Source organism: Rousettus aegyptiacus, unplaced genomic scaffold (genome assembly GCF_014176215.1).
Source record: "Rousettus aegyptiacus isolate mRouAeg1 unplaced genomic scaffold, mRouAeg1.p scaffold_m13_p_2, whole genome shotgun sequence".
Classification (NCBI taxonomy): domain Eukaryota; kingdom Metazoa; phylum Chordata; class Mammalia; order Chiroptera; family Pteropodidae; genus Rousettus; species Rousettus aegyptiacus.
Window position 1 is genome coordinate 92,939,817 of NW_023416295.1, and position 11,814 is coordinate 92,951,630.

Genomic DNA, 11,814 nt, shown 5'->3' on the forward strand with positions numbered 1-11,814 from the left:
ATTCAAATGGAGTCCTCTTAATTAAGAAGGCTAGTAAGGCTATTTTTTCATTACCATAAGTTTTATGTTAGGTAAGGACTAATGGAAATACCAACTCCTGGAAAGTATTTTTTCTTAGGACTTGACCCCACATGTCTGATACTGTTTCTCTTCTTTGTACATAGCAGTCTTATGGGGGAAGGATTGAGGTACATGGAACTGTCACAGCATACTCAGTCCCTCAAGATGATGCATTTATGAAGTGATATGTAGAAGCAAGACTTAAAACCCAGTGTAACTCATAAAGCAGCCACCCTGTGGCTGTTCTCTACCCTTTTGAGTAACAAACCTGTAAAAAGTGAGTGATAGAAACCTGTAGCAGTGCTCATTTTCATGTCCTTTGGTTCTGAAATGGACAGAAAAGTAGATGACAGACTGTTCATTGCAGCCTGTCTGCTTTTCCCACTAATTACTAGATGAGATTATAACTAGTCGACTTTATTTCAGTGTTTCATAGACATTGGTCTCTAAGAGCCTGTGTTCCAGACAGAGGATATAAGGCAGGGTGGCTGCCCTGACTTTGCCCAGGCCGCTCAGTTTGAATTGGCCTTACCCCTCAGCCGTCTACAATTTGAAAGGATTTGCTTGGTTTCAAATTAGGTGCCAACTTTTAGGGCTTTCACAGTCCCCTTGAACTTCTGATCCTCCTTTTTTCCAAAATGAGTGCTAGGACCAACTAAGTTATTTAATTCAAAGAACTAACAAAATCATCCAACGGACTCGAGTATACTGAGTTTGAGTGAAATGTAAAATGTAGAAACAACTCTTCCATCTTTGTTGTCTGTTAAGGTCCTACAATTAATACAGCCAAAGCATTTACTGTTTTTGTAGAAAAGGTGGTGATTAGGGGCTGCTGAAGGGAGGACAGGACTATAATCAGCTTGCTTATTGGAGAAAGTCTGTTTCTTCTGAGACTGAGGTAGCGCTACAAGTTAGAGGACACAATATCAGGATAGGTCAGCTTGCTTTCCCCCTCTAGGCTAGGTAGAATGGGCTAGACAGATGGCAGCCAGTGAAGGGACTTGCACTCCAGCTGTATCTACTCAACACACTTTAAGATACGTTCTCCAATACCAATGAGTAGACACCTTGGGCAATCCCAGAGAGCGGGGCTATAACAAGGGCTCGACAGCCTGCTCCCTTCACAAAGGCAGATGGTCCCTCCTGAATCCAGAGTTTCCTGGGAGAAAGAAGAAGCTTGTGATTGTACGGGAGCACACTGCAAGTGGTACTCAGTGATGTGCTCTCCAACATTGTGTGTCTCCTTTGAGGGCACTTGTCACTTCCCACAGCAATAGCAGGACCCTGGGTTTCTGGGAGCTATACCTCCATTGTATATTTGTGTTTAGTTACTAAGCACTTGGGTCCTGGGTGTGGAAAATTGGCTCAGTTTGCTAGACTCTGGGAGAAAGATGCCATAGGGATTCAAATAAGAAAAAATCTCCCAGTACAACCTGATTTTGTTGACAGGTGAAGGAAAAGAAAAGATTTCAAAGCGATCCACAGCCCAGCGTAGTCCAGTGATAACATTGTTCTCTAGACGGGTGTAGGTGGACAGCAATGCAAAGGGAACCATCCTAGGCACACGTCCGTAAAGGACTCTCGGCTGGCACAGTCAGTGATCCCACTGTAGCTGTCCTCACCTAGGCCTTTCTTGAGGGTTTGGATTCGAATTTTCAAAACTAAGTCAAGCAAAAGTTAGAATAAGTAAGGAACATTTGCTTTTGGTGTTCTTCCTCAACATGAAACGGTCCTGTTTTCCTTTAGAGCCAGTATACAAAAAACCTGAATCCTGAGGCCAGCTTTTTCATTATGGGATTTGTAATTGAAGATCTTCCCCTCTTTAGGCCTCATTTATAAGATGAAGGAATCAGAAACCACATGATTCCTCAGGTCACCCATGCTATGGAGAAGTCTAGCTGTGCTAGAGTTGCTGGCTGTAACCCTAAAGGTAAGGGAAGTATTATCTTGCACTGTTTAGCTCCTGCCTTTAGCATTGAGTTTTGAAACACCAGCAGTCATTTATAACTGATGTTCACAGCTTGACTAATGATTTCACAACTAATGAAATCAGCACCTAGAAGGTGAGGATTTGTCAGTGATAAGAAATAGGGTGAAAAAAATAGAATGAAGGTCTCTGGCTCCACTTCACCTGGGAAGATCTCTTTGATGGGTTTCTGAGTTTTAAGGTTTGGGCTGTTTCTTCTTATCCTAAAAGTCCAAAATTATTATTCATCCTATAATGACTGTACAGGTGCCTAATTTGTAAAGCAAGTCAACACTTGAAACCCCTCCATCTCCAGTGCACTTACCGTCCAGGGGTGTTACTGTGACAGCGGCTATGGAACCTGCAACACAGCCTGACAGAAAGGAATGAGCAAAGGAAGCCTTCCCAGTAAGCTTGTTGAACCCAAGGCTGTTAAAGTTGGCAAACAGCGGGAAGCAGATGATGGAGAAGGGAATATCTCTGCAGAAGAAGAAGAAACACTGAGCTACATGCTACTCTAGGGCTTTTACCCAACGTCATAAGGTCAGCCCATGAACTAGAGGGCCCATCAGATGGATCAGAGACAAGCCCAAAATTCTATATTCCTGCCTTAGCACTCCATGATAATGCGGGGTGACAGACGGCATAAGCAGTTAGAGCGATTTGTCTTCCCCTACCCTTCCAGCTCATTCTGTCCTCCCAGCACCTGTAGCTTCTTAATGAGCCAGATGCAAATTCAAAGATTTGACGTGTTCTATAAAAGTGGGTAGGCAGTCTACGGGAAGAGTTAATGAGTTCGTGGCTGGTGAAAAGCTAAGAGCTAAGTGTCGAGGGGGTGGGATGGACAGGACAGTGAAGTTCATTCACCTATTGCCCAGGTGGTAGAAAATTGTCCAGGGCCTTAAATACTTCTACTTTAAGCATTTTGGCAAAATAGCAAAGTAAAATGAGGGAGTATAGCCACTCATTTACTTACAGATGATCCACAGTCCTTTGTACACAGGGCATTCTAGCTGCCTTTGGGCCATAGAACACCCAATACTCATGAGCTTGGCCAATGGAGAAGGCCTAAAACTAGTCTTCCAGGTACCCTGCCCAATTCTGAGAAAGATTAGAAACAGTTTGAGTATTCTAGGAAGAACACAGGCAAATTGGGAAAGCAGTCTCTCTGGCCCTCTGTTCCCACTCCCTGTTCATTGGAGCCCTTCTGTGTCCCAAGTTCAGGGAGCCTCACCTAAGGAGAGTGGCACCAAAGCCCTGATAGAGACCAGGCAGCCCCTGAGTGTGAAGTAGCTCCAAGGCAATGAGGGTGGCAGATAGGTGCTTGTGTGTGGAAGCCTCGCAAGCTGAGCTGATAGCGTAGGACCTGGAGGAAGAAGGTACTGAGGCCAAACCCTGATGGACTGCTGAAAGGGAAAGGACAGTCCACATCACAACCCAGGCCTCACTAGATACTGCAAAAACACTACACTTGCAAGAGTATGGTTCCCAGCTCCTATCTTTGGGATAACTCGGACAAGGTGGACACCCCTACTAGAATTCTGAGGATTGTCCTAATTTTAGAACATTAATTTTTGACTCCAATAAAACCTTTAGATCCATAAGATCTATATTGTCTAATGAGCTGTCCCCACTGCATAGGATGGTCCCCAGAGCACAGCCACTCCCTGCCCTGCTCTCTTTCTCATAGGAAGCTATAAAAGTAACCCTATTCCCCAGTTCCTTATCATCTTGTTAAAACTGATCTGTCTTCCATTTATAAACCATCTCTGAACCTATTGCATAGTTCCATCCTCTTAGCACTTTGGGACACAGGAATCCCATATATCTTGTCACTGATGTGTAAAACAGCAAATGATTTTTGTTAAAAACTATCTGCTTCAGACCTATGGAGTCTCCTTTCTCTAGTATTCCAAGATCAGGCAAACATGCACTTTATACCCTTCACTGTTATAGAATTTGATTCTTGGGATGTCAGCCCATTTTAGTTGAATAATTCAGAGCTCATAATATGAGCTCATTAATAAATAGAATAGTTTTTTTTTCCCCCTGAGCATATTAAATATAAGCATGTCAAATGTGGACGAATCCTGTTAATGACCACAAAATTCAATGCACTGAAATTGTGTGAAAATCAATTTTCTTAATTGAGGAAATTGATTTGAGAAGTGTTTGAGAAGCTTTGCCTAGATTATAAGTTCCTGCTGAAAGGAAGCTATTTCATGTTCCAATTTCGTTAGATATCTAGCAGGGCAGCATTTCATACTAAGAAGCTGCCACGACGCATATTTTCTTTCAGTAGTAATCTAGGCTCTGTGGGCCTCAAACAATCAGCTTTAATCAATGAATGTCATTCTTCCCATGTCTTCTTTAGATGCACATAATTCACCCACATCCTAGCTTTCACTTTTTTAAATGTTTTACAAATAGTAAAACTCACCCAGGTTGAAAAACAAAATGTAGCAGACCATTTTACTCTTTGCAGATCAAAACAGTGCAGACTTTCCAGTGCCTGACCTTCATTCTTTCTGCAGTTTTATTTGCTTCAGGCTAATCTGATCCAACTGAGAAATCTTGTGGATAGTTGGTTTGAGGAGGGGTGAGGGCACCCACATTTACTGAGGACTTCACCAGATGCTATGTTAGCCACACCACACATGGGCTTATCAAATTCAGGTGTTGTGAGTTAGCCCAAGGAGAAGCCTCTGTCCCACCCCACGAGGGCCGGCCTCCTTCTACTAGACAGCCTTCACCCTTAACATATGCTTTGGAACCTACACCACTCATTATTTTTGAGGGTCAGGAATAAGCAAAGTGCCAAACTTCTTTTCCAGAGAAAACCAGAGAAGTAAGAATGGTTCTCGTCTCCATTTTTATGCCTTTCCACTAAAGCCCAGCTTCTGCAGAGTAATACAGCAGAGCAAAGCTTCTGTAGACTGAAGTGTTCATGGGCAGGTCATTGACACTTCTTAAGATCTTTAGGAAATCAAGCCTAAACGTCAAAATGATATGATAGAGGTGTAAGGGTGAGTATTCTCTGTCCCTCCTGGGTCAAGATTCTCATTTCTGCTATTTGTTCTAGAGCCGGAAGAGTTGGAATCTAGAATGATAACCATAAAATAAAGATGTGTGCTGGCCTAGAAAGTTGATGGGGTCACACAGTCTGGCAAATGAGTATAGATTTGAGGCAATCTATTCTGATCACAGCCCTTTATTGATTCCATGTGAAGCTGGGATAGGCCTCACCCAAACGCCCAGCATCCTGCAGCTGACTCTTGAGCAGTCCCATGGGACAGGTAACTACCACCTGGCACATTCCAGCTCCACATCCAGCTATCATTTCCATCTTCAGATTCTGCTGCTGCCTGTGGGACCTGGAGTCAGGATGATCCTTCAGTCACAGGCCAGCCCTGTTGTCCCACCCTGTCCCATCTAGTAGTTGGGACTTTTCAGGCATGGTATTTAGCCTCATTCCCATTGTCTGCTACTCACCCAGCGTAGTAAATAATTACCTTGCCCTCAGGCTCTCCAAGATGTGACAGTAAATTTAAAATGGGCTGCCAGGGAGGTACCAAGCATCTGCATAGAAGTTGAAACTAGTACAGTGAAACTACCCATTGCAGGAATTTGTTTCTGATCCCTTAGTAATATCACTAAGGAAGTGGGAAGCACAGGGAGAACTAGAAAGTAAATGCTGGCAAGGGTGTGGAGAGAAGGGAATCCTCATGCACTGTTGGTGGGAATATAGTATGGAGGATCCTTCAGAAAAATAAAAATACAACCATCCTATGATCCAGCAATTCCAATTCTGAGTATTTATCCGAAGGAAATGAAATCACTATATTGAACAGATATCTGCACCTCTCTGTTCATTGTACCGTTTTTTACAATAGCAAAGACTTGAAAACAAAACCAAAAAGATCAGGTGTGTGGTTATAGGGTAGGGGGAAATGAGTTGTGTAAAGGCGATCAAAGGTACAAACTTCCAGTTACACAAAAATAAGTCCTGGGGAAGTGATGTGCAGCACAGTGACTACAGTTAGTACTGTACTGTATATTTGAAAGTTGCTAAAGGAACAGATCCAAAAGTTCTCATCACAAGGAAAAGAAAAAATGTTTTGTAACTGAGAGGATGGATGTTAACATTGTAATCATTTTCACAATATATGTATGTCATGTCATGTGTATACCTTAAACTTATACAATGTATGTTAAGTATATCTCAAAACTGAAAAAAAATCATCAGCTATGTATATATATTCTGTCAGTCTGTCTGTCTGTTGATCTAGAACTTCCAAATTACGCCAGCTCATTTTCTCCCTTCACTTTTTGTCTGCCAAAACATACTAACCCTCAGCCATTTGTGTACACATATTTATATACATGCAGACAGATAAACTGAGGCAGAGTTACAGTCCTCTCCCTGTCACCTTCCAAAAAAAAGTAGATATATAGTAAAAGATTTCCATACCCCACCCAGCACCTGGCCATACCCATCTTCCATGAGCAGCTGCCAGAAGAAGTCATTGGCTGCCAGCTTGATGGCCTTTTCTGGAGTGACCAAAGTGAGGTTCACTGTAGCCCCTGGAAGTAAACAATGAAGATGAGGAGTTAAAGCCATCTCAGATGTAACAATGCCCCGAGTCTACTACTCACACAGACAACCTACTCTCAGCCCAGCAAGGTAAGTTTCATGGAGTAAATGGGGTCTTGGGGTTAGGAGGTCAAGGAGAGTTTTTCTGCCTATTTTATTGAAACAAACTTTCTTTTATCTCCCTACTTCAACTCTCCTCCCACCACGTTTTCCTTTTTATGTATGTGTTTCCTTTGTGGGCTCAGTGGTGCAGTTATTAGGAAATTATTTTTGTCCTTGTTAGTGCTATCCATCTCAGATGATAACTGAAGAGTTCCCCAAGTTAAGCCCCCATATTAAGGCCCTCGGGGACAGGGATTGGTGTCAATTACCCTGTGCTGTGCTAGCTCAGGCCCTCTTGCGGCTCTTTTACTTTATTCCTAGGGCACTAGCATGTCAGCTTCTTCTCAAACTCAGCTTTGTATCCATTTTCCAAGGCATAATCATGATTGCACCACCCTGGATGGGGACACTGCTGGAGAGAGGGATGGCAAGAGCTGTGTCAGGGAAAAGCCACCAAGTAACTCCCTTCCAGGCGCTCCAAACACCGTGCACCATCTGTCCCTGTCAGCTTCTTCTCCTTCTTCTGTTATTGGTGGCTGGGTGCCCTGACGGCCCTGACGGCCCTGAGGCCCTGAGACAGGAAGGGAGGGACAAGGGGAATGTGGGGGCTCACTTGCTTCCAACATTGCACAGTGAGGTACTGGTGATGCCAGGATGGAGCCCAGGGGTCTTGAGCTCCTCAGTGTGTTCATCAATGCCCCACCCCCAACCTCACCCTAACTTTGTCTCTACCAAAGAAATAGAGGGCTGTGAAAAGCAATGTGGCAGCACAGGCCCCACCCCCCCAGGAGTTCCCTGAGCAGAAAGAACACCAATCCCCAGTGTCCTATAAACTGCCACAGTTCGACACCCCTGTGGCTACACACACCCTCTGTCCTCACTTGTCCCAAGCCAAGCCTCCCCCAGAACACCTGGAAAGCCCACCTTGGTACATGCCCAGAAAGCCCTCCACCTTCACCATCTTCATCAGGCAGTCTATCCGAGAAGCGAAAGCCGGAAAAGGAAATTAGTGGTGAACAGGAGGCTGCTCCACAGCCCCCTTCCCCCACACCCTAATCTACATACTCCCTAAAGAAACTGGAAGGAATGAGGCCCCACGCCCTTCCTCTGGGAGCCTCGTCTCCCTACCCACTCCCCTCGCCAATACTTATATTCCCTTGTAGATATTTTTCCATGCTGGTTCTGAAGTCCAGTCTTGGCCAAGTCGATGGGGAACACACAGGTCACTCCCATGAGCCCTGCCACACCTCCATTGATGAGTTTTGCTGTGACACTAGACCATGGGAAGAAGGAAAGCACAGAGTGAAGGAGGGAAGCTGGCTGCAGAGAGCTGCACACAGCAAGGACTGGATGGGGAAATGTAGAGAGAAGGGCAGGAGGGCAGGAATGGAGCAGAGCAAGGGTAGAAATGGTAGCTCCGGGGACCTCAGCCCCACAGGTGTCCAGAGACTCCTTTCCTTAGCCTCTTACCAACCCCAGCAGCCCCTCTGGCTGACCTGGTGTGCCTCCCTCCCCAGGTCCAATGCCAGAGACAGGTTAGGGGCCAGGAGCCAGGACGGCCTGGCAACTTCCTTCAGGGGCATTGTTCTCAGCAGGGCCGAAGCTTTTTGCCCTAATCCTAGCAGGGAACGCTCATAAAAGCTAGGATGCTGAAAGCGTTTCTGGGAAGGCCGGAGTGCCAGTGATGTCCCCTGGGGCCCCACCAGGGTGCAGAATGCTCTTAGCTAGGCCTCAGAGCATTCCCTTCGGAGTTTCCACTGAAGTCCTGCTTTCTGTCTTGCCCCCCCCCCTTGGAGACTCATGTGGATAAATTTTCAAACATACTGAAATGTTATTTCGGACTTAAGGGCAGTCAGAATCCTGGCTATGCTGTTAGTTAAGCAGGTTACCTCACTTCTCTGATCCTTTGTTTTCCCCTTTGTAAAATTAAGTTAATGCATTTGGTAAATGATAGCTATTATTAATAATAAGGGAACATACTTCTCTGACAATGAGGGTTTTAGTCACCACAAGATAACCAGGGTTAAATTATTGAGATTATCTGATTCTGGGCCCCCTCATCCTGGAGAAGTTTTTAAAGTCTGGAAATAGAAAATAAAGCTTCCTCAGACTCATTGGAATCTAGTAATATTTTATTTTTTCTAGCCAGAGGCAGACCGTGAGCAAAATATTTGGAGGTAGATTACTTGGAAGTGGTAAGAGTAGGTAATAAACTTAAATTTTACAATGTGAGGAGATGCAGTCCAATTACAAATTATATTTAAATACACATATGTGTGTGTGTGTGTGTGTGTGTATATATATATATATATATATATATATATATATATATATATATATATATATATATATAGTGTACAGGAAAATGGGTCTCTCTCGCTACTCTCCAGGACTCAGCTTATACTTCAGGAATCTGGAAGAGCAGCTGAGGACGTGTTATTACACCACAACTCTTCCCCTAGACCTGGCCCAGAGATAAGGGCTGTCTCAGCCAGAGTTTACCTCATATCCTGTTTAAACATGCTGCAGGGGGCCGAGGACCCTGGTGGGTCCCGGGACACAAGGCTGTTCCCTTTGCTGCTCAGGGCAGAAGACCGGCTGAAGCAGGAGTGGTGTTCGTACCCTTGACTCTAGACAGCAGCTGCCGAATGGATAAAGTGCAGGTGTCAGTGGAAAGTGGCCCGAGCCACCTTCACGGCAAGTCACAAACTCCTCGGGCTATAGTTTCCTCCCCTATAAAGCAGTCAGAACAACACTCACTTCATGGTGTGAGAACCATGTCTGTGATGGGACAGAACATTATTCATTTATTAACACTGCCAATTTGATCTGTGATCTTCCCTTCCTAGACCTTTGGGACTTTGGGGATTGAGATTAGAAGGAAGAGGATGAGAGAGAAGGATAACGGGCCAAACTAAGGCTCGAGCAAAGGTGTGCTGGGGCATTTTGGAGAGGGGCCTGGGAGCAGACGTGAGGGAAGCAGACGGGATCTCAAAAAAAAGGGATTTTAAGGAGTTGTTGTGGACTCGGAATCCCTCATGGTGTCCAAGAACTAACAGTAAAACACTTGAGATGTTCTGAAGTTAACTCTTTTGGCTTTTAAAATGTGTTTTCTTAAACTTCCTGTGATCCTGTAGAAAGACTGGGCTGTGTTAAGTCTCTGGATTTATTCATAACTGATGCATATGGAAAGCACCAGGGATAGTGTCAGGAAGTTGAAGCTACTGATATCAACAGTCATTACAGCTTCTGAGGAGGGTTCCCAGTTTAACCCCAGAGAGGAAGTGGCAAGAGAAGTTCTGACGCTCCAGTGGAGGCTGGCCTGAGCTCTGGGGGTCTCTTCCCTACAGGCTACCTTCAGGCCGCTCTAGTGCTCCCTCTTTTTCCATGCTCCTTGTTGTTCCCTGGGGCTGCCAGCAAGTCTCTGTTGTCTCCGGGTATTTTGTTTTGGGGAAGAAAAGAGAGATCAGACTTTCCCTGGTATATACTGATTCACTCAGAAAAAATTTCTTGAGTACCAGGCAATGACTATTGCAGGTCTGGGGATATATCAGTGCACAAAAGACGAACATTGCAGTTCTCGGGGACTAAATTCTAAAGGAGGATACAGGCAATAAATGAAATAAGTAAATCCTAAGGATACCAGATAGTGATAATACTTCAGAGAAAAACATTCAGAGGGGAAGGAAGATAGGAAGTGTCAGGGGGGTGGTGGTGGTGACTTGACCAAGAAAGAATCCATTGAGGTGACTTAAGGGACTGAAAAGAAGGGAGGGAGTGAGCCATGCAGGTGTCTAGGGGAAGAGCATTCAAGGCAGAGCAGAGCAGCTGAGAGCAATGAGACTAGTAAACTAGAGGGACAGCAAGGTGGCCAGTGAAGAGTGAACAAGGGGTGAGCAGTGAAGACAAAGTCGTAGAGATAATGGGGTGGAAGCCTGACCAGGTACGGCTCATAAGGCCTTTGCCTCGTAACCTGAATAAAAAGAGAGACATTGGGAGAGCTGTCAGCATAGAAATGACATGCTCTTGACAGGACCATTTGACTGCTGTGTTAAGAGCAGACAGCAGAAGGTCAAAAGTAAAAGCGGAAAGACTATAACTATGGGAGTTGAACACACGATGTAAATATATATACCTTACTGTTAAAATGTTCGGCTGAAACTTACTGGATTTCGTTAACCAATGTCACCATTAAAAAAAAAATCTTGTAAAATTTACATAATTTTTGACGAGAAAAATTTGAGAAAGTTTGAATTCATCTGTAAATTTTTAAATTAAGAACTCTTTGATTTAAAGCTACCTAACTAAAGCTATTATAGTATGAAAATCATATAGAAGGGATCTCTCCACTCAAAACAAAAATTCTGTTTGTAGGATATTGGGAAGTTAGAAATCCCCTGAGTAAAAACATCAGAGACTTTCTTGACTAATAAAAGAGTAACAGACAATAAAATAAAATAAAATAAAAAAGCAGAAAGACCAGTTAAATTATTGCAGTAATCTAGGCAAGAGATAATGGTTGCCTGTCGGGGGTGCGGTAGGGGTTGGTGGTGAGAAGTGGTTTAATAATGGATATAAGTTGAAGGTAAGACAAACAGGATTTCCTGATGGTCCAGCTGTGAGAGAGAGTAGTAGTTAAGAGGATACCAAAGTTTTTGGTTAAGAACTTGAAAAATGGTCTTGTAACATGGTGTTTGGACCTAGAATATGTAAAACTTGGATCTGTTGGAAAAACAGGAAGCTGGTCTGAAGAGAAAGAAAAGCAAAGCAAGCATATCTGCAGGAGAAACAAGAGGAACTATTCTTAACGTTTAAATTCCTGCTTCACTGAATGCCAGTCACATTCCTGTCCTTGGAGTCTGTCCTGTCGATAAATTAGGTTGTTATTAACTTGCTAGACTTGGTTTCTGAAAATCCCAACCAAAAGAGTCTTAACTCTCTGAAAAGTAGCAAATAGAGTGGGATTTTGCAAATTGCAGACCCCAAAATATATGACTGGCTGAGAGAAAGTAGGGCAGAGGCTTGATGAACCCCTAGGTCTTGTGCAATATCATCTGTCTTGAGACACCAACCATTTGCCTCCAAAAGGTGG

The 11,814-nt window shown here is 44.0% G+C and overlaps 1 protein-coding gene across 1 annotated transcript; it reads right to left on the reverse strand.

Annotated features, from left to right (window-relative positions):
* Window positions 1–1,078: 1,078 nt before the first annotated feature.
* Window positions 1,079–9,422, reverse strand: SLC25A18 (solute carrier family 25 member 18). Its single transcript, XM_036235853.1, is given in 10 exon segments — window positions 1,079–1,119; window positions 1,122–1,219; window positions 1,640–1,721; window positions 2,352–2,506; window positions 3,261–3,432; window positions 5,273–5,391; window positions 6,520–6,610; window positions 7,647–7,718; window positions 7,889–7,995; window positions 9,225–9,422. Coding segments are annotated over 10 exon segments (957 nt in total). The 5' UTR covers window positions 9,245–9,422.
* Between the last annotated feature and the right edge of the window lie 2,392 nt (window positions 9,423–11,814).